The sequence below is a fragment of the Pan paniscus genome, chromosome 16 (assembly GCF_029289425.2).
Source record: "Pan paniscus chromosome 16, NHGRI_mPanPan1-v2.0_pri, whole genome shotgun sequence".
In the NCBI taxonomy this organism is placed as follows: Eukaryota; Metazoa; Chordata; class Mammalia; order Primates; family Hominidae; genus Pan; species Pan paniscus.
Window position 1 is genome coordinate 11,986,851 of NC_073265.2, and position 22,495 is coordinate 12,009,345.

At 49.6% G+C, this 22,495-nt stretch overlaps 5 protein-coding genes across 5 annotated transcripts; all 5 read left to right on the forward strand.

Annotated features, from left to right (window-relative positions):
- The first annotated feature begins 972 nt into the window (after nt 1-972).
- Nucleotides 973-1,569, forward strand: LOC134729157 (TATA-box-binding protein-associated factor 11-like protein 5). The gene has a single exon (XM_063597024.1). The coding sequence runs from the start codon at nt 973-975 to the stop codon at nt 1,567-1,569; it is 597 nt and encodes a 198-aa protein (XP_063453094.1).
- A 6,122-nt stretch (nt 1,570-7,691) lies between these two features.
- LOC134729139 (TATA-box-binding protein-associated factor 11-like protein 5) lies at nt 7,692-8,437 on the forward strand. Its single transcript, XM_063597006.1, has one exon. The coding sequence runs from the start codon at nt 7,841-7,843 to the stop codon at nt 8,435-8,437; it is 597 nt and encodes a 198-aa protein (XP_063453076.1). The 5' UTR covers nt 7,692-7,840.
- Nucleotides 8,438-11,274: 2,837 nt separating this feature from the next.
- On the forward strand, nt 11,275-11,871 carry LOC134729156 (TATA-box-binding protein-associated factor 11-like protein 5). The gene has a single exon (XM_063597023.1). The coding sequence runs from the start codon at nt 11,275-11,277 to the stop codon at nt 11,869-11,871; it is 597 nt and encodes a 198-aa protein (XP_063453093.1).
- Nucleotides 11,872-14,709: 2,838 nt separating this feature from the next.
- LOC134729148 (TATA-box-binding protein-associated factor 11-like protein 5) lies at nt 14,710-15,306 on the forward strand. The gene has a single exon (XM_063597015.1). The coding sequence runs from the start codon at nt 14,710-14,712 to the stop codon at nt 15,304-15,306; it is 597 nt and encodes a 198-aa protein (XP_063453085.1).
- Nucleotides 15,307-18,144: 2,838 nt separating this feature from the next.
- Nucleotides 18,145-18,741, forward strand: LOC134729158 (TATA-box-binding protein-associated factor 11-like protein 5). Its single transcript, XM_063597025.1, has one exon. The coding sequence runs from the start codon at nt 18,145-18,147 to the stop codon at nt 18,739-18,741; it is 597 nt and encodes a 198-aa protein (XP_063453095.1).
- The last annotated feature ends 3,754 nt before the right edge of the window (nt 18,742-22,495 follow it).

A 22,495-nucleotide genomic window follows, 5' to 3' on the forward strand; every position in this document is an offset into this window, starting at 1 on the left:
AGTATTCGATAAACCGCTTGTTTCCCTGTGCGTTAGAGAGTTTTTTTTTCTCAGACATCGAAGTTTTCTAATGCTCAACTTCGTAAAATGTCTCATTTTTTACTGTAAATAGTTTCTTTACTGTTGTGAAATGTGAACTTTGCGATTCTGTGAAGGAGACTGAATTCTGAAATGCCCCCTGCATTTCCCGCCCCTCAGAGACTCGCCCTGTGTCTGCCCCTCCCTTGGGTGTGGGCGGAAGCATGAATTGATGTGCCGGCCCAACTTCCTGATTAGATTAGGGCTATCCTGAACCAATGGCTGCTAAGGGCTGGGTCTAATTCAGTCATCTGAGCCCTTTGTAAGGGAGGACTGAACCCCCCTGTGAGTACGCTCCCCTGTGGGAGATTCCCCAGCACTGGCTGTGCACACCCAGGGGGCCTCACAGCCGAGTCCTGGGCAACACGGGTAGGAGCTGAGAGCATCCTCACGGCAGCCGGCAGAACCAACAAGTGGGCCTGGGGCTCACAACCCTAAGGCATTGTTGAATTCTGCCACCAACTCGAATCGGATCGAAGCCAGACCCTTCTCGGGTGGAGGCGACGACCACACAGCCAGACCCATCCTGGAGGTCCCTCGTGTGACTCTGAGCAGGAGGCGGTCACTTGGCCTAGCAGAACTTCTGACCTGTGAGCTGGTGTTTGTTTTAAATATCCCAAATTGGTGAGAATTCGTTCTGCATTGACCTAAAACTAACATACTCTCCTTCCACAAGTTTCTTCACATTGTGGAAGTGGGAAAATTCAGTGTGTGTGTGTTTGTGTGTGGGAAGGGGAGGCCGGGAGCCGTGTCCGGTTACGGCGAAACTGGCTCAGCAGAAGCACGGCAGCTAAAATCTTTGAAAGGTTCTCATCGCAGATCCAGAATCAAACCACCCCAGCCGGAACTTCTGCCTGTACAGCTGCTGTCACGGAGCAGGCTTGAATCTCACCCATGGAGACCGGCAGGCAAACAGGTGTGTCTGCTGAGATGCTCGCCATGCCCCGAGGTCTGAAGGGCAGCAAGAAGGATGGAATCCCTGAGGACCTAGATGGGAACTCGGAAGAACCCAGGGATCAGGAAGGTGAGCTCAGGAGTGAGGATGTCATGGACCTCCCAGAAGGTGACAATGAGGCCTCAGCCTCAGCTCCTCCTGCAGCCAAAAGACGGAAAACACATACGAAAGGCAAGAAGGAGAGGAAGCCCACCGTGGATGCAGAGGAGGCTCAGAGGATGACAACCCTGCTGTCTGCCATGTCTGAGGAGCAGCTGTCCCGCTACGAAGTGTGTCGCCGGTCAGCTTTCCCGAGAGCACGCATCGCGGGTCTGATGCGGGCTATCACTGGCGGTTCGGTGTCTGAGAACGCGGCCATTGCCATGGCTGGAATAGCCAAGGTCTTTGTCGGAGAGGTGGTGGAAGAGGCCCTGGACGTGTGTGAGATGTGGGGAGAGACGCCCCCGCTGCAGCCCAAGCATTTAAGGGAGGCCGTTCGCAGGTTAAAGCCCAAGGGCCTCTTCCCCAACAGCAACTGCAAAAGAATCATGTTCTAGGCCCGAGGCCAGAGGGCAGGGTCTGTTTGTGCAGGAAGAAGTACCGCGTTCATCTTCCAATGACAGGAGTGTGTGTGCTGGAGCTCCTGCATCTCAGTCCCACCTGGATTTACCCACGATCTCAGTGTCTTAAAATGTGCAGTTGCCCTTACCTGGATGAAGACAGCAGATCGCTTCATAGGAGCCTTGGCTAAATCTTTGGGCATTTTAATGGGATGTGGAGGCGTTTTTCTATGTCTTTCCAGTTGGAGGACTCAAGGTGCCTGGGCCCAGAGCATCCCGTGGACAGGCAGCCGCATTCAGAGAGGGAAGCCCTTCCCAGGAGATCTGTATGGTTTCCCGCTGAAGCCTGGTGTAGCTGTCTCTTAGCTTGTATGCTTCTGTCTGGGTTCCAGTGATTGGAGCTTGCAGAAATGTTTCCCCGATTGTTGTTCTCCTGTACCTTTTCAATGCTCATATGTATTTTTGTGAGCCATCACGAAAACAGTTAAACTGATCAACTGATTTCCAAACTGCAGACATCAAAATGAAATCACAAAGCACTTTTTTTCCCCCTAAGTTGACTCTTCTATTCCTGCCTGCTGTGCTTTATGTCAGCAAGTGACCCTTTCCTGCATTATAATGCAATATAGTATAGATACATCATGTAAGACTAGAGAGAAACCAATTCCAAAACCACCTTTCCTCAAGCCGCCATTTGTAACGATCATATGGGCGGTTTAAAGGACACAGAGAGAGCCCATTGATACTTCACTGTCGCTACACGTGGTGACTTTTCCAGCGCTTCCGGAGACACTGAAATTTAGTTCCAAACATTGCCTTAGAGGATTCTTGATTTTATTCATTCTACCGATGATCCGCTCAGAAAATCAAACCTGAGTACGGAGACATTGGAGAAGTCGTTAAACTATTGGACCAAGTCGGTTCGTCACGAGTGACAAAGTTATTCCACACTCTACTTGTACATACTCTGCTTTACCTTCGTGATGGAAAAGAGTAATTTTTCGCTATAGAGTAAAAACCCGAGATTTATTATGGAATCAGCGTGAACCTTCCCAGCACAGCTCACAGATCATACGCCAAAAATTACCCTGTGATTCCGTCTCAAAAATTCTCTGTAGTGACCTGTGAATTGACAGCTCGTGAGGACATTCTTTAGTTTGGCTGAAACCAAAAAACCTGAAACCATCGAAACTGAAAAAAACGGAGTCTGCCAAATTCTGCCTCTTACCCTTTCAGCTACCATGCCACGTTCAACTATTGTACTTGATAAGTATTGGAAACTGAAGGTACTGATAATTTCAATAGAGTTTCACCAAAGCAGTATTTCTTGTGAGAAAGCCATAATCTCATCAGTAATGCCTTTCTAGAAGATCCAACAGGAAAGATGAACTAGCAACTCATCCTGACAAGAAAGTAAAACTCAGGAAAAATCCTAAGGCAGAGCAGCTTCGGGCTTCAGCGTGAAACTCTCATAGTCTGGGCGCGGTGGCTCACGCCTATAGTCCCTTCTCTTTGGGAAGCCAAAGTGGGGCAGATCACCTGAAGTCAGCAGTTCAAGACCAGCCTGGCCAAAATGGTGAAACCTCGTCTCTACTTGAAAAGATACAAAAATTTGCCCGGCGTGGCAGCGCGCACATTTAGTCCCAGCCGCTCTGGAGGCTGAGGCAGGAGAATCCGTTGAGCCTAGGATGCCGAGGCTGCAGTGGACTGAGAGCGGGCCGCTGTAATCCAGCCTGGGGGACAGAGCGAGACTCTGTCTCAGAAATAAACAAATAAACCAAACTAAACTAAGATAAAATGACGTAAAATAAAATTGAAATAATATTTTCACGTTTCCCTCACCCAGCCCATTTTATTTTCAGAGTATTCGATAAACCGCTTGTTTCCCTGTGCGTTAGAGAGTTTTTTTTTCTCAGACATCGAAGTTTTCTAATGCTCAACTTCGTAAAATGTCTCATTTTTTACTGTAAATAGTTTCTTTACTGTTGTGAAATGTGAACTTTGCGATTCTGTGAAGGAGACTGAATTCTGAAATGCCCCCTGCATTTCCCGCCCCTCAGAGACTCGCCCTGTGTCTGCCCCTCCCTTGGGTGTGGGCGGAAGCATGAATTGATGTGCCGGCCCAACTTCCTGATTAGATTAGGGCTATCCTGAACCAATGGCTGCTAAGGGCTGGGTCTAATTCAGTCATCTGAGCCCTTTGTAAGGGAGGACTGAACCCCCCTGTGAGTACGCTCCCCTGTGGGAGATTCCCCAGCACTGGCTGTGCACACCCAGGGGGCCTCACAGCCGAGTCCTGGGCAACACGGGTAGGAGCTGAGAGCATCCTCACGGCAGCCGGCAGAACCAACAAGTGGGCCTGGGGCTCACAACCCTAAGGCATTGTTGAATTCTGCCACCAACTCGAATCGGATCGAAGCCAGACCCTTCTCGGGTGGAGGCGACGACCACACAGCCAGACCCATCCTGGAGGTCCCTCGTGTGACTCTGAGCAGGAGGCGGTCACTTGGCCTAGCAGAACTTCTGACCTGTGAGCTGGTGTTTGTTTTAAATATCCCAAATTGGTGAGAATTCGTTCTGCATTGACCTAAAACTAACATACTCTCCTTCCACAAGTTTCTTCACATTGTGGAAGTGGGAAAATTCAGTGTGTGTGTGTTTGTGTGTGGGAAGGGGAGGCCGGGAGCCGTGTCCGGTTACGGCGAAACTGGCTCAGCAGAAGCACGGCAGCTAAAATCTTTGAAAGGTTCTCATCGCAGATCCAGAATCAAACCACCCCAGCCGGAACTTCTGCCTGTACAGCTGCTGTCACGGAGCAGGCTTGAATCTCACCCATGGAGACCGGCAGGCAAACAGGTGTGTCTGCTGAGATGCTCGCCATGCCCCGAGGTCTGAAGGGCAGCAAGAAGGATGGAATCCCTGAGGACCTAGATGGGAACTCGGAAGAACCCAGGGATCAGGAAGGTGAGCTCAGGAGTGAGGATGTCATGGACCTCCCAGAAGGTGACAATGAGGCCTCAGCCTCAGCTCCTCCTGCAGCCAAAAGACGGAAAACACGTACGAAAGGCAAGAAGGAGAGGAAGCCCACCGTGGATGCAGAGGAGGCTCAGAGGATGACAACCCTGCTGTCTGCCATGTCTGAGGAGCAGCTGTCCCGCTACGAAGTGTGTCGCCGGTCAGCTTTCCCGAGAGCACGCATCGCGGGTCTGATGCGGGCTATCACTGGCGGTTCGGTGTCTGAGAACGCGGCCATTGCCATGGCTGGAATAGCCAAGGTCTTTGTCGGAGAGGTGGTGGAAGAGGCCCTGGACGTGTGTGAGATGTGGGGAGAGACGCCCCCGCTGCAGCCCAAGCATTTAAGGGAGGCCGTTCGCAGGTTAAAGCCCAAGGGCCTCTTCCCCAACAGCAACTGCAAAAGAATCATGTTCTAGGCCCGAGGCCAGAGGGCAGGGTCTGTTTGTGCAGGAAGAAGTACCGCGTTCATCTTCCAATGACAGGAGTGTGTGTGCTGGAGCTCCTGCATCTCAGTCCCACCTGGATTTACCCACGATCTCAGTGTCTTAAAATGTGCAGTTGCCCTTACCTGGATGAAGACAGCAGATCGCTTCATAGGAGCCTTGGCTAAATCTTTGGGCATTTTAATGGGATGTGGAGGCGTTTTTCTATGTCTTTCCAGTTGGAGGACTCAAGGTGCCTGGGCCCAGAGCATCCCGTGGACAGGCAGCCGCATTCAGAGAGGGAAGCCCTTCCCAGGAGATCTGTATGGTTTCCCGCTGAAGCCTGGTGTAGCTGTCTCTTAGCTTGTATGCTTCTGTCTGGGTTCCAGTGATTGGAGCTTGCAGAAATGTTTCCCCGATTGTTGTTCTCCTGTACCTTTTCAATGCTCATATGTATTTTTGTGAGCCATCACGAAAACAGTTAAACTGATCAACTGATTTCCAAACTGCAGACATCAAAATGAAATCACAAAGCACTTTTTTTCCCCCTAAGTTGACTCTTCTATTCCTGCCTGCTGTGCTTTATGTCAGCAAGTGACCCTTTCCTGCATTATAATGCAATATAGTATAGATACATCATGTAAGACTAGAGAGAAACCAATTCCAAAACCACCTTTCCTCAAGCCGCCATTTGTAACGATCATATGGGCGGTTTAAAGGACACAGAGAGAGCCCATTGATACTTCACTGTCGCTACACGTGGTGACTTTTCCAGCGCTTCCGGAGACACTGAAATTTAGTTCCAAACATTGCCTTAGAGGATTCTTGATTTTATTCATTCTACCGATGATCCGCTCAGAAAATCAAACCTGAGTACGGAGACATTGGAGAAGTCGTTAAACTATTGGACCAAGTCGGTTCGTCACGAGTGACAAAGTTATTCCACACTCTACTTGTACATACTCTGCTTTACCTTCGTGATGGAAAAGAGTAATTTTTCGCTATAGAGTAAAAACCCGAGATTTATTATGGAATCAGCGTGAACCTTCCCAGCACAGCTCACAGATCATACGCCAAAAATTACCCTGTGATTCCGTCTCAAAAATTCTCTGTAGTGACCTGTGAATTGACAGCTCGTGAGGACATTCTTTAGTTTGGCTGAAACCAAAAAACCTGAAACCATCGAAACTGAAAAAAACGGAGTCTGCCAAATTCTGCCTCTTACCCTTTCAGCTACCATGCCACGTTCAACTATTGTACTTGATAAGTATTGGAAACTGAAGGTACTGATAATTTCAATAGAGTTTCACCAAAGCAGTATTTCTTGTGAGAAAGCCATAATCTCATCAGTAATGCCTTTGTAGAAGATCCAACAGGAAAGATGAACTAGCAACTCATCCTGACAAGAAAGTAAAACTCAGGAAAAATCCTAAGGCAGAGCAGCTTCGGGCTTCAGCGTGAAACTCTCATAGTCTGGGCGCGGTGGCTCACGCCTATAGTCCCTTCTCTTTGGGAAGCTAAAGTGGGGCAGATCACCTGAAGTCAGCAGTTCAAGACCAGCCTGGCCAAAATGGTGAAACCTCGTCTCTACTTGAAAAGATACAAAAATTTGCCCGGCGTGGCAGCGCGCACATTTAGTCCCAGCCGCTCTGGAGGCTGAGGCAGGAGAATCCGTTGAGCCTAGGATGCCGAGGCTGCAGTGGGCTGAGAGCGGGCCGCTGTAATCCAGCCTGGGGGACAGAGCGAGACTCTGTCTCAGAAATAAACAAATAAACCAAACTAAACTAAGATAAAATGACGTAAAATAAAATTGAAATAATATTTTCACGTTTCCCTCACCCAGCCCATTTTATTTTCAGAGTATTCGATAAACCGCTTGTTTCCCTGTGCGTTAGAGAGTTTTTTTTTCTCAGACATCGAAGTTTTCTAATGCTCAACTTCGTAAAATGTCTCATTTTTTACTGTAAATAGTTTCTTTACTGTTGTGAAATGTGAACTTTGCGATTCTGTGAAGGAGACTGAATTCTGAAATGCCCCCTGCATTTCCCGCCCCTCAGAGACTCGCCCTGTGTCTGCCCCTCCCTTGGGTGTGGGCGGAAGCATGGATTGATGTGCCGGCCCAACTTCCTGATTAGATTAGGGCTATCCTGAACCAATGGCTGCTAAGGGCTGGGTCTAATTCAGTCATCTGAGCCCTTTGTAAGGGAGGACTGAACCCCCCTGTGAGTACGCTCCCCTGTGGGAGATTCCCCAGCACTGGCTGTGCACACCCAGGGGGCCTCACAGCCGAGTCCTGGGCAACACGGGTAGGAGCTGAGAGCATCCTCACGGCAGCCGGCAGAACCAACAAGTGGGCCTGGGGCTCACAACCCTAAGGCATTGTTGAATTCTGCCACCAACTCGAATCGGATCGAAGCCAGACCCTTCTCGGGTGGAGGCGACGACCACACAGCCAGACCCATCCTGGAGGTCCCTCGTGTGACTCTGAGCAGGAGGCGGTCACTTGGCCTAGCAGAACTTCTGACCTGTGAGCTGGTGTTTGTTTTAAATATCCCAAATTGGTGAGAATTCGTTCTGCATTGACCTAAAACTAACATACTCTCCTTCCACAAGTTTCTTCACATTGTGGAAGTGGGAAAATTCAGTGTGTGTGTGTTTGTGTGTGGGAAGGGGAGGCCGGGAGCCGTGTCCGGTTACGGCGAAACTGGCTCAGCAGAAGCACGGCAGCTAAAATCTCTGAAAGGTTCTCATCGCAGATCCAGAATCAAACCACCCCAGCCGGAACTTCTGCCTGTACAGCTGCTGTCACGGAGCAGGCTTGAATCTCACCCATGGAGACCGGCAGGCAAACAGGTGTGTCTGCTGAGATGCTCGCCATGCCCCGAGGTCTGAAGGGCAGCAAGAAGGATGGAATCCCTGAGGACCTAGATGGGAACTCGGAAGAACCCAGGGATCAGGAAGGTGAGCTCAGGAGTGAGGATGTCATGGACCTCCCAGAAGGTGACAATGAGGCCTCAGCCTCAGCTCCTCCTGCAGCCAAAAGACGGAAAACACATACAAAAGGCAAGAAGGAGAGGAAGCCCACCGTGGATGCAGAGGAGGCTCAGAGGATGACAACCCTGCTGTCTGCCATGTCTGAGGAGCAGCTGTCCCGCTACGAAGTGTGTCGCCGGTCAGCTTTCCCGAGAGCACGCATCGCGGGTCTGATGCGGGCTATCACTGGCGGTTCGGTGTCTGAGAACGCGGCCATTGCCATGGCTGGAATAGCCAAGGTCTTTGTCGGAGAGGTGGTGGAAGAGGCCCTGGACGTGTGTGAGATGTGGGGAGAGACGCCCCCGCTGCAGCCCAAGCATTTAAGGGAGGCCGTTCGCAGGTTAAAGCCCAAGGGCCTCTTCCCCAACAGCAACTGCAAAAGAATCATGTTCTAGGCCCGAGGCCAGAGGGCAGGGTCTGTTTGTGCAGGAAGAAGTACCGCGTTCATCTTCCAATGACAGGAGTGTGTGTGCTGGAGCTCCTGCATCTCAGTCCCACCTGGATTTACCCACGATCTCAGTGTCTTAAAATGTGCAGTTGCCCTTACCTGGATGAAGACAGCAGATCGCTTCATAGGAGCCTTGGCTAAATCTTTGGGCATTTTAATGGGATGTGGAGGCGTTTTTCTATGTCTTTCCAGTTGGAGGACTCAAGGTGCCTGGGCCCAGAGCATCCCGTGGACAGGCAGCCGCATTCAGAGAGGGAAGCCCTTCCCAGGAGATCTGTATGGTTTCCCGCTGAAGCCTGGTGTAGCTGTCTCTTAGCTTGTATGCTTCTGTCTGGGTTCCAGTGATTGGAGCTTGCAGAAACGTTTCCCCGATTGTTGTTCTCCTGTACCTTTTCAATGCTCATATGTATTTTTGTGAGCCATCACGAAAACAGTTAAACTGATCAACTGATTTCCAAACTGCAGACATCAAAATGAAATCACAAAGCACTTTTTTTCCCCCTAAGTTGACTCTTCTATTCCTGCCTGCTGTGCTTTATGTCAGCAAGTGACCCTTTCCTGCATTATAATGCAATATAGTATAGATACATCATGTAAGACTAGAGAGAAACCAATTCCAAAACCACCTTTCCTCAAGCCGCCATTTGTAACGATCATATGGGCGGTTTAAAGGACACAGAGAGAGCCCATTGATACTTCACTGTCGCTACACGTGGTGACTTTTCCAGTGCTTCCGGAGACACTGAAATTTAGTTCCAAACATTGCCTTAGAGGATTCTTGATTTTATTCATTCTACCGATGATCCGCTCAGAAAATCAAACCTGAGTACGGAGACATTGGAGAAGTCGTTAAACTATTGGACCAAGTCGGTTCGTCACGAGTGACAAAGTTATTCCACACTCTACTTGTACATACTCTGCTTTACCTTCGTGATGGAAAAGAGTAATTTTTCGCTATAGAGTAAAAACCCGAGATTTATTATGGAATCAGCGTGAACCTTCCCAGCACAGCTCACAGATCATACGCCAAAAATTACCCTGTGATTCCGTCTCAAAAATTCTCTGTAGTGACCTGTGAATTGACAGCTCGTGAGGACATTCTTTAGTTTGGCTGAAACCAAAAAACCTGAAACCATCGAAACTGAAAAAAACGGAGTCTGCCAAATTCTGCCTCTTACCCTTTCAGCTACCATGCCACGTTCAACTATTGTACTTGATAAGTATTGGAAACTGAAGGTACTGATAATTTCAATAGAGTTTCACCAAAGTAGTATTTCTTGTGAGAAAGCCATAATCTCATCAGTAATGCCTTTCTAGAAGATCCAACAGGAAAGATGAACTAGCAACTCATCCTGACAAGAAAGTAAAACTCAGGAAAAATCCTAAGGCAGAGCAGCTTCGGGCTTCAGCGTGAAACTCTCATAGTCTGGGCGCGGTGGCTCACGCCTATAGTCCCTTCTCTTTGGGAAGCCAAAGTGGGGCAGATCACCTGAAGTCAGCAGTTCAAGACCAGCCTGGCCAAAATGGTGAAACCTCGTCTCTACTTGAAAAGATACAAAAATTTGCCCGGCGTGGCAGCGCGCACATTTAGTCCCAGCCGCTCTGGAGGCTGAGGCAGGAGAATCCGTTGAGCCTAGGATGCCGAGGCTGCAGTGGGCTGAGAGCGGGCCGCTGTAATCCAGCCTGGGGGACAGAGCGAGACTCTGTCTCAGAAATAAACAAATAAACCAAACTAAACTAAGATAAAATGACGTAAAATAAAATTGAAATAATATTTTCACGTTTCCCTCACCCAGCCCATTTTATTTTCAGAGTATTTGATAAACCGCTTGTTTCCCTGTGCGTTAGAGAGTTTTTTTTTCTCAGACATCGAAGTTTTCTAATGCTCAACTTCGTAAAATGTCTCATTTTTTACTGTAAATAGTTTCTTTACTGTTGTGAAATGTGAACTTTGCGATTCTGTGAAGGAGACTGAATTCTGAAATGCCCCCTGCATTTCCCGCCCCTCAGAGACTCGCCCTGTGTCTTCCCCTCCCTTGGGTGTGGGCGGAAGCATGAATTGATGTGCCGGCCCAACTTCCTGATTAGATTAGGGCTATCCTGAACCAATGGCTGCTAAGGGCTGGGTCTAATTCAGTCATCTGAGCCCTTTGTAAGGGAGGACTGAACCCCCCTGTGATTACGCTCCCCTGTGGGAGATTCCCCAGCACTGGCTGTGCACACCCAGGGAGCCTCACAGCCGAGACCTGGGCAACACGGGTAGGAGCTGAGAGCATCCTCACGGCAGCCGGCAGAACCAACAAGTGGGCCTGGGGCTCACAACCCTAAGGCATTGTTGAATTCTGCCACCAACTCGAATCGGATCGAAGCCAGACCCTTCTCGGGTGGAGGCGACGACCACACAGCCAGACCCATCCTGGAGGTCCCTCGTGTGACTCTGAGCAGGAGGCGGTCACTTGGCCTAGCAGAACTTCTGACCTGTGAGCTGGTGTTTGTTTTAAATATCCCAAATTGGTGAGAATTCGTTCTGCATTGACCTAAAACTAACATACTCTCCTTCCACAAGTTTCTTCACATTGTGGAAGTGGGAAAATTCAGTGTGTGTGTGTTTGTGTGTGGGAAGGGGAGGCCGGGAGCCGTGTCCGGTTACGGCGAAACTGGCTCAGCAGAAGCACGGCAGCTAAAATCTTTGAAAGGTTCTCATCGCAGATCCAGAATCAAACCACCCCAGCCGGAACTTCTGCCTGTACAGCTGCTGTCACGGAGCAGGCTTGAATCTCACCCATGGAGACCGGCAGGCAAACAGGTGTGTCTGCTGAGATGCTCGCCATGCCCCGAGGTCTGAAGGGCAGCAAGAAGGATGGAATCCCTGAGGACCTAGATGGGAACTCGGAAGAACCCAGGGATCAGGAAGGTGAGCTCAGGAGTGAGGATGTCATGGACCTCCCAGAAGGTGACAATGAGGCCTCAGCCTCAGCTCCTCCTGCAGCCAAAAGACGGAAAACACATACAAAAGGCAAGAAGGAGAGGAAGCCCACCGTGGATGCAGAGGAGGCTCAGAGGATGACAACCCTGCTGTCTGCCATGTCTGAGGAGCAGCTGTCCCGCTACGAAGTGTGTCGCCGGTCAGCTTTCCCGAGAGCACGCATCGCGGGTCTGATGCGGGCTATCACTGGCGGTTCGGTGTCTGAGAACGCGGCCATTGCCATGGCTGGAATAGCCAAGGTCCTTGTCGGAGAGGTGGTGGAAGAGGCCCTGGACGTGTGTGAGATGTGGGGAGAGACGCCCCCGCTGCAGCCCAAGCATTTAAGGGAGGCCGTTCGCAGGTTAAAGCCCAAGGGCCTCTTCCCCAACAGCAACTGCAAAAGAATCATGTTCTAGGCCCGAGGCCAGAGGGCAGGGTCTGTTTGTGCAGGAAGAAGTACCGCGTTCATCTTCCAATGACAGGAGTGTGTGTGCTGGAGCTCCTGCATCTCAGTCCCACCTGGATTTACCCACGATCTCAGTGTCTTAAAATGTGCAGTTGCCCTTACCTGGATGAAGACAGCAGATCGCTTCATAGGAGCCTTGGCTAAATCTTTGGGCATTTTAATGGGATGTGGAGGCGTTTTTCTATGTCTTTCCAGTTGGAGGACTCAAGGTGCCTGGGCCCAGAGCATCCCGTGGACAGGCAGCCGCATTCAGAGAGGGAAGCCCTTCCCAGGAGATCTGTATGGTTTCCCGCTGAAGCCTGGTGTAGCTGTCTCTTAGCTTGTATGCTTCTGTCTGGGTTCCAGTGATTGGAGCTTGCAGAAATGTTTCCCCGATTGTTGTTCTCCTGTACCTTTTCAATGCTCATATGTATTTTTGTGAGCCATCACGAAAACAGTTAAACTGATCAACTGATTTCCAAACTGCAGACATCAAAATGAAATCACAAAGCACTTTTTTTCCCCCTAAGTTGACTCTTCTATTCCTGCCTGCTGTGCTTTATGTCAGCAAGTGACCCTTTCCTGCATTATAATGCAATATAGTATAGATACATCATGTAAGACTAGAGAGAAACCAATTCCAAAACCACCTTTCCTCAAGCCGCCATTTGTAACGATCATATGGGCGGTTTAAAGGACACAGAGAGAGCCCATTGATACTTCACTGTCGCTACACGTGGTGACTTTTCCAGTGCTTCCGGAGACACTGAAATTTAGTTCCAAACATTGCCTTAGAGGATTCTTGATTTTATTCATTCTACCGATGATCCGCTCAGAAAATCAAACCTGAGTACGGAGACATTGGAGAAGTCGTTAAACTATTGGACCAAGTCGGTTCGTCACGAGTGACAAAGTTATTCCACACTCTACTTGTACATACTCTGCTTTACCTTCGTGATGGAAAAGAGTAATTTTTCGCTATAGAGTAAAAACCCGAGATTTATTATGGAATCAGCGTGAACCTTCCCAGCACAGCTCACAGATCATACGCCAAAAATTACCCTGTGATTCCATCTCAAAAATTCTCTGTAGTGACCTGTGAATTGACAGCTCGTGAGGACATTCTTTAGTTTGGCTGAAACCAAAAAACCTGAAACCATCGAAACTGAAAAAAACGGAGTCTGCCAAATTCTGCCTCTTACCCTTTCAGCTACCATGCCACGTTCAACTATTGTACTTGATAAGTATTGGAAACTGAAGGTACTGATAATTTCAATAGAGTTTCACCAAAGCAGTATTTCTTGTGAGAAAGCCATAATCTCATCAGTAATGCCTTTGTAGAAGATCCAACAGGAAAGATGAACTAGCAACTCATCCTGACAAGAAAGTAAAACTCAGGAAAAGTCCTAAGGCAGAGCAGCTTCGGGCTTCAGCGTGAAACTCTCATAGTCTGGGCGCGGTGGCTCACGCCTATAGTCCCTTCTCTTTGGGAAGCCAAAGTGGGGCAGATCACCTGAAGTCAGCAGTTCAAGACCAGCCTGGCCAAAATGGTGAAACCTCGTCTCTACTTGAAAAGATACAAAAATTTGCCCGGCGTGGCAGCGCGCACATTTAGTCCCAGCCGCTCTGGAGGCTGAGGCAGGAGAATCCGTTGAGCCTAGGATGCCGAGGCTGCAGTGGGCTGAGAGCGGGCCGCTGTAATCCAGCCTGGGGGACAGAGCGAGACTCTGTCTCAGAAATAAACAAATAAACCAAACTAAACTAAGATAAAATGACGTAAAATAAAATTGAAATAATATTTTCACGTTTCCCTCACCCAGCCCATTTTATTTTCAGAGTATTCGATAAACCGCTTGTTTCCCTGTGCGTTAGAGAGTTTTTTTTTTCTCAGACATCGAAGTTTTCTAATGCTCAACTTCGTAAAATGTCTCATTTTTTACTGTAAATAGTTTCTTTACTGTTGTGAAATGTGAACTTTGCGATTCTGTGAAGGAGACTGAATTCTGAAATGCCCCCTGCATTTCCCGCCCCTCAGAGACTCGCCCTGTGTCTGCCCCTCCCTTGGGTGTGGGCGGAAGCATGGATTGATGTGCCGGCCCAACTTCCTGATTAGATTAGGGCTATCCTGAACCAATGGCTGCTAAGGGCTGGGTCTAATTCAGTCATCTGAGCCCTTTGTAAGGGAGGACTGAACCCCCCTGTGAGTACGCTCCCCTGTGGGAGATTCCCCAGCACTGGCTGTGCACACCCAGGGGGCCTCACAGCCGAGTCCTGGGCAACACGGGTAGGAGCTGAGAGCATCCTCACGGCAGCCGGCAGAACCAACAAGTGGGCCTGGGGCTCACAACCCTAAGGCATTGTTGAATTCTGCCGCCAACTCGAATCGGATCGAAGCCAGACCCTTCTCGGGTGGAGGCGACGACCACACAGCCAGACCCATCCTGGAGGTCCCTCGTGTGACTCTGAGCAGGAGGCGGTCACTTGGCCTAGCAGAACTTCTGACCTGTGAGCTGGTGTTTGTTTTAAATATCCCAAATTGGTGAGAATTCGTTCTGCATTGACCTAAAACTAACATACTCTCCTTCCACAAGTTTCTTCACATTGTGGAAGTGGGAAAATTCAGTGTGTGTGTGTTTGTGTGTGGGAAGGGGAGGCCGGGAGCCGTGTCCGGTTACGGCGAAACTGGCTCAGCAGAAGCACGGCAGCTAAAATCTTTGAAAGGTTCTCATCGCAGATCCAGAATCAAACCACCCCAGCCGGAACTTCTGCCTGTACAGCTGCTGTCACGGAGCAGGCTTGAATCTCACCCATGGAGACCGGCAGGCAAACAGGTGTGTCTGCTGAGATGCTCGCCATGCCCCGAGGTCTGAAGGGCAGCAAGAAGGATGGAATCCCTGAGGACCTAGATGGGAACTCGGAAGAACCCAGGGATCAGGAAGGTGAGCTCAGGAGTGAGGATGTCATGGACCTCCCAGAAGGTGACAATGAGGCCTCAGCCTCAGCTCCTCCTGCAGCCAAAAGACGGAAAACACATACAAAAGGCAAGAAGGAGAGGAAGCCCACCGTGGATGCAGAGGAGGCTCAGAGGATGACAACCCTGCTGTCTGCCATGTCTGAGGAGCAGCTGTCCCGCTACGAAGTGTGTCGCCGGTCAGCTTTCCCGAGAGCACGCATCGCGGGTCTGATGCGGGCTATCACTGGCGGTTCGGTGTCTGAGAACGCGGCCATTGCCATGGCTGGAATAGCCAAGGTCTTTGTCGGAGAGGTGGTGGAAGAGGCCCTGGACGTGTGTGAGATGTGGGGAGAGACGCCCCCGCTGCAGCCCAAGCATTTAAGGGAGGCCGTTCGCAGGTTAAAGCCCAAGGGCCTCTTCCCCAACAGCAACTGCAAAAGAATCATGTTCTAGGCCCGAGGCCAGAGGGCAGGGTCTGTTTGTGCAGGAAGAAGTACCGCGTTCATCTTCCAATGACAGGAGTGTGTGTGCTGGAGCTCCTGCATCTCAGTCCCACCTGGATTTACCCACGATCTCAGTGTCTTAAAATGTGCAGTTGCCCTTACCTGGATGAAGACAGCAGATCGCTTCATAGGAGCCTTGGCTAAATCTTTGGGCATTTTAATGGGATGTGGAGGCGTTTTTCTATGTCTTTCCAGTTGGAGGAATCAAGGTGCCTGGGCCCAGAGCATCCCGTGGACAGGCAGCCGCATTCAGAGAGGGAAGCCCTTCCCAGGAGATCTGTATGGTTTCCCGCTGAAGCCTGGTGTAGCTGTCTCTTAGCTTGTATGCTTCTGTCTGGGTTCCAGTGATTGGAGCTTGCAGGAATGTTTCCCCGATTGTTGTTCTCCTGTACCTTTTCAATGCTCATATGTATTTTTGTGAGCCATCACGAAAACAGTTAAACTGATCAACTGATTTCCAAACTGCAGACATCAAAATGAAATCACAAAGCACTTTTTTTCCCCCTAAGTTGACTCTTCTATTCCTGCCTGCTGTGCTTTATGTCAGCAAGTGACCCTTTCCTGCATTATAATGCAATATAGTATAGATACATCATGTAAGACTAGAGAGAAACCAATTCCAAAACCACCTTTCCTCAAGCCGCCATTTGTAACGATCATATGGGCGGTTTAAAGGACACAGAGAGAGCCCATTGATACTTCACTGTCGCTACACGTGGTGACTTTTCCAGTGCTTCCGGAGACACTGAAATTTAGTTCCAAACATTGCCTTAGAGGATTCTTGATTTTATTCATTCTACCGATGATCCGCTCAGAAAATCAAACCTGAGTACGGAGACATTGGAGAAGTCGTTAAACTATTGGACCAAGTCGGTTCGTCACGAGTGACAAAGTTATTCCACACTCTACTTGTACATACTCTGCTTTACCTTCGTGATGGAAAAGAGTAATTTTTCGCTATAGAGTAAAAACCCGAGATTTATTATGGAATCAGCGTGAACCTTCCCAGCACAGCTCACAGATCATACGCCAAAAATTACCCTGTGATTCCGTCTCAAAAATTCTCTGTAGTGACCTGTGAATTGACAGCTCGTGAGGACATTCTTTAGTTTGGCTGAAACCAAAAAACCTGAAACCATCGAAACTGAAAAAAACGGAGTCTGCCAAATTCTGCCTCTTACCCTTTCAGCTACCATGCCACGTTCAACTATTGTACTTGATAAGTATTGGAAACTGAAGGTACTGATAATTTCAATAGAGTTTCACCAAAGCAGTATTTCTTGTGAGAAAGCCATAATCTCATCAGTAATGCCTTTGTAGAAGATCCAACAGGAAAGATGAACTAGCAACTCATCCTGACAAGAAAGTAAAACTCAGGAAAAGTCCTAAGGCAGAGCAGCTTCGGGCTTCAGCGTGAAACTCTCATAGTCTGGGCGCGGTGGCTCACGCCTATAGTCCCTTCTCTTTGGGAAGCCAAAGTGGGGCAGATCACCTGAAGTCAGCAGTTCAAGACCAGCCTGGCCAAAATGGTGAAACCTCGTCTCTACTTGAAAAGATACAAAAATTTGCCCGGCGTGGCAGCGCGCACATTTAGTCCCAGCCGCTCTGGAGGCTGAGGCAGGAGAATCCGTTGAGCCTAGGATGCCGAGGCTGCAGTGGGCTGAGAGCGGGCCGCTGTAATCCAGCCTGGGGGACAGAGCGAGACTCTGTCTCAGAAATAAACAAATAAACCAAACTAAACTAAGATAAAATGACGTAAAATAAAATTGAAATAATATTTTCACGTTTCCCTCACCCAGCCCATTTTATTTTCAGAGTATTCGATAAACCGCTTGTTTCCCTGTGCGTTAGAGAGTTTTTTTTTTCTCAGACATCGAAGTTTTCTAATGCTCAACTTCGTAAAATGTCTCATTTTTTACTGTAAATAGTTTCTTTACTGTTGTGAAATGTGAACTTTGCGATTCTGTGAAGGAGACTGAATTCTGAAATGCCCCCTGCATTTCCCGCCCCTCAGAGACTCGCCCTGTGTCTGCCCCTCCCTTGGGTGTGGGCGGAAGCATGGATTGATGTGCCGGCCCAACTTCCTGATTAGATTAGGGCTATCCTGAACCAATGGCTGCTAAGGGCTGGGTCTAATTCAGTCATCTGAGCCCTTTGTAAGGGAGGACTGAACCCCCCTGTGAGTACGCTCCCCTGTGGGAGATTCCCCAGCACTGGCTGTGCACACCCAGGGGGCCTCACAGCCGAGTCCTGGGCAACACGGGTAGGAGCTGAGAGCATCCTCACGGCAGCCGGCAGAACCAACAAGTGGGCCTGGGGCTCACAACCCTAAGGCATTGTTGAATTCTGCCACCAACTCGAATCGGATCGAAGCCAGACCCTTCTCGGGTGGAGGCGACGACCACACAGCCAGACCCATCCTGGAGGTCCCTCGTGTGACTCTGAGCAGGAGGCGGTCACTTGGCCTAGCAGAACTTCTGACCTGTGAGCTGGTGTTTGTTTTAAATATCCCAAATTGGTGAGAATTCGTTCTGCATTGACCTAAAACTAACATACTCTCCTTCCACAAGTTTCTTCACATTGTGGAAGTGGGAAAATTCAGTGTGTGTGTGTTTGTGTGTGGGAAGGGGAGGCCGGGAGCCGTGTCCGGTTACGGCGAAACTGGCTCAGCAGAAGCACGGCAGCTAAAATCTTTGAAAGGTTCTCATCGCAGATCCAGAATCAAACCACCCCAGCCGGAACTTCTGCCTGTACAGCTGCTGTCACGGAGCAGGCTTGAATCTCACCCATGGAGACCGGCAGGCAAACAGGTGTGTCTGCTGAGATGCTCGCCATGCCCCGAGGTCTGAAGGGCAGCAAGAAGGATGGAATCCCTGAGGACCTAGATGGGAACTCGGAAGAACCCAGGGATCAGGAAGGTGAGCTCAGGAGTGAGGATGTCATGGACCTCCCAGAAGGTGACAATGAGGCCTCAGCCTCAGCTCCTCCTGCAGCCAAAAGACGGAAAACACATACGAAAGGCAAGAAGGAGAGGAAGCCCACCGTGGATGCAGAGGAGGCTCAGAGGATGACAACCCTGCTGTCTGCCATGTCTGAGGAGCAGCTGTCCCGCTACGAAGTGTGTCGCCGGTCAGCTTTCCCGAGAGCACGCATCGCGGGTCTGATGCGGGCTATCACTGGCGGTTCGGTGTCTGAGAACGCGGCCATTGCCATGGCTGGAATAGCCAAGGTCTTTGTCGGAGAGGTGGTGGAAGAGGCCCTGGACGTGTGTGAGATGTGGGGAGAGACGCCCCCGCTGCAGCCCAAGCATTTAAGGGAGGCCGTTCGCAGGTTAAAGCCCAAGGGCCTCTTCCCCAACAGCAACTGCAAAAGAATCATGTTCTAGGCCCGAGGCCAGAGGGCAGGGTCTGTTTGTGCAGGAAGAAGTACCGCGTTCATCTTCCAATGACAGGAGTGTGTGTGCTGGAGCTCCTGCATCTCAGTCCCACCTGGATTTACCCACGATCTCAGTGTCTTAAAATGTGCAGTTGCCCTTACCTGGATGAAGACAGCAGATCGCTTCATAGGAGCCTTGGCTAAATCTTTGGGCATTTTAATGGGATGTGGAGGCGTTTTTCTATGTCTTTCCAGTTGGAGGAATCAAGGTGCCTGGGCCCAGAGCATCCCGTGGACAGGCAGCCGCATTCAGAGAGGGAAGCCCTTCCCAGGAGATCTGTATGGTTTCCCGCTGAAGCCTGGTGTAGCTGTCTCTTAGCTTGTATGCTTCTGTCTGGGTTCCAGTGATTGGAGCTTGCAGGAATGTTTCCCCGATTGTTGTTCTCCTGTACCTTTTCAATGCTCATATGTATTTTTGTGAGCCATCACGAAAACAGTTAAACTGATCAACTGATTTCCAAACTGCAGACATCAAAATGAAATCACAAAGCACTTTTTTTCCCCCTAAGTTGACTCTTCTATTCCTGCCTGCTGTGCTTTATGTCAGCAAGTGACCCTTTCCTGCATTATAATGCAATATAGTATAGATACATCATGTAAGACTAGAGAGAAACCAATTCCAAAACCACCTTTCCTCAAGCCGCCATTTGTAACGATCATATGGGCGGTTTAAAGGACACAGAGAGAGCCCATTGATACTTCACTGTCGCTACACGTGGTGACTTTTCCAGTGCTTCCGGAGACACTGAAATTTAGTTCCAAACATTGCCTTAGAGGATTCTTGATTTTATTCATTCTACCGATGATCCGCTCAGAAAATCAAACCTGAGTACGGAGACATTGGAGAAGTCGTTAAACTATTGGACCAAGTCGGTTCGTCACGAGTGACAAAGTTATTCCACACTCTACTTGTACATACTCTGCTTTACCTTCGTGATGGAAAAGAGTAATTTTTCGCTATAGAGTAAAAACCCGAGATTTATTATGGAATCAGCGTGAACCTTCCCAGCACAGCTCACAGATCATACGCCAAAAATTACCCTGTGATTCCGTCTCAAAAATTCTCTGTAGTGACCTGTGAATTGACAGCTCGTGAGGACATTCTTTAGTTTGGCTGAAACCAAAAAACCTGAAACCATCGAAACTGAAAAAAACGGAGTCTGCCAAATTCTGCCTCTTACCCTTTCAGCTACCATGCCACGTTCAACTATTGTACTTGATAAGTATTGGAAACTGAAGGTACTGATAATTTCAATAGAGTTTCACCAAAGCAGTATTTCTTGTGAGAAAGCCATAATCTCATCAGTAATGCCTTTCTAGAAGATCCAACAGGAAAGATGAACTAGCAACTCATCCTGACAAGAAAGTAAAACTCAGGAAAAATCCTAAGGCAGAGCAGCTTCGGGCTTCAGCGTGAAACTCTCATAGTCTGGGCGCGGTGGCTCACGCCTATAGTCCCTTCTCTTTGGGAAGCCAAAGTGGGGCAGATCACCTGAAGTCAGCAGTTCAAGACCAGCCTGGCCAAAATGGTGAAACCTCGTCTCTACTTGAAAAGATACAAAAATTTGCCCGGCGTGGCAGCGCGCACATTTAGTCCCAGCCGCTCTGGAGGCTGAGGCAGGAGAATCCGTTGAGCCTAGGATGCCGAGGCTGCAGTGGGCTGAGAGCGGGCCGCTGTAATCCAGCCTGGGGGACAGAGCGAGACTCTGTCTCAGAAATAAACAAATAAACCAAACTAAACTAAGATAAAATGACGTAAAATAAAATTGAAATAATATTTTCACGTTTCCCTCACCCAGCCCATTTTATTTTCAGAGTATTCGATAAACCGCTTGTTTCCCTGTGCGTTAGAGAGTTTTTTTTTTCTCAGACATCGAAGTTTTCTAATGCTCAACTTCGTAAAATGTCTCATTTTTTACTGTAAATAGTTTCTTTACTGTTGTGAAATGTGAACTTTGCGATTCTGTGAAGGAGACTGAATTCTGAAATGCCCCCTGCATTTCCCGCCCCTCAGAGACTCGCCCTGTGTCTGCCCCTCCCTTGGGTGTGGGCGGAAGCATGGATTGATGTGCCGGCCCAACTTCCTGATTAGATTAGGGCTATCCTGAACCAATGGCTGCTAAGGGCTGGGTCTAATTCAGTCATCTGAGCCCTTTGTAAGGGAGGACTGAACCCCCCTGTGATTACGCTCCCCTGTGGGAGATTCCCCAGCACTGGCTGTGCACACCCAGGGGGCCTCACAGCCGAGTCCTGGGCAACACGGGTAGGAGCTGAGAGCATCCTCACGGCAGCCGGCAGAACCAACAAGTGGGCCTGGGGCTCACAACCCTAAGGCATTGTTGAATTCTGCCGCCAACTCGAATCGGATCGAAGCCAGACCCTTCTCGGGTGGAGGCGACGACCACACAGCCAGACCCATCCTGGAGGTCCCTCGTGTGACTCTGAGCAGGAGGCGGTCACTTGGCCTAGCAGAACTTCTGACCTGTGAGCTGGTGTTTGTTTTAAATATCCCAAATTGGTGAGAATTCGTTCTGCATTGACCTAAAACTAACATACTCTCCTTCCACAAGTTTCTTCACATTGTGGAAGTGGGAAAATTCAGTGTGTGTGTGTTTGTGTGTGGGAAGGGGAGGCCGGGAGCCGTGTCCGGTTACGGCGAAACTGGCTCAGCAGAAGCACGGCAGCTAAAATCTTTGAAAGGTTCTCATCGCAGATCCAGAATCAAACCACCCCAGCCGGAACTTCTGCCTGTACAGCTGCTGTCACGGAGCAGGCTTGAATCTCACCCATGGAGACCGGCAGGCAAACAGGTGTGTCTGCTGAGATGCTCGCCATGCCCCGAGGTCTGAAGGGCAGCAAGAAGGATGGAATCCCTGAGGACCTAGATGGGAACTCGGAAGAACCCAGGGATCAGGAAGGTGAGCTCAGGAGTGAGGATGTCATGGACCTCCCAGAAGGTGACAATGAGGCCTCAGCCTCAGCTCCTCCTGCAGCCAAAAGACGGAAAACACATACAAAAGGCAAGAAGGAGAGGAAGCCCACCGTGGATGCAGAGGAGGCTCAGAGGATGACAACCCTGCTGTCTGCCATGTCTGAGGAGCAGCTGTCCCGCTACGAAGTGTGTCGCCGGTCAGCTTTCCCGAGAGCACGCATCGCGGGTCTGATGCGGGCTATCACTGGCGGTTCGGTGTCTGAGAACGCGGCCATTGCCATGGCTGGAATAGCCAAGGTCTTTGTCGGAGAGGTGGTGGAAGAGGCCCTGGACGTGTGTGAGATGTGGGGAGAGACGCCCCCGCTGCAGCCCAAGCATTTAAGGGAGGCCGTTCGCAGGTTAAAGCCCAAGGGCCTCTTCCCCAACAGCAACTGCAAAAGAATCATGTTCTAGGCCCGAGGCCAGAGGGCAGGGTCTGTTTGTGCAGGAAGAAGTACCGCGTTCATCTTCCAATGACAGGAGTGTGTGTGCTGGAGCTCCTGCATCTCAGTCCCACCTGGATTTACCCACGATCTCAGTGTCTTAAAATGTGCAGTTGCCCTTACCTGGATGAAGACAGCAGATCGCTTCATAGGAGCCTTGGCTAAATCTTTGGGCATTTTAATGGGATGTGGAGGCGTTTTTCTATGTCTTTCCAGTTGGAGGAATCAAGGTGCCTGGGCCCAGAGCATCCCGTGGACAGGCAGCCGCATTCAGAGAGGGAAGCCCTTCC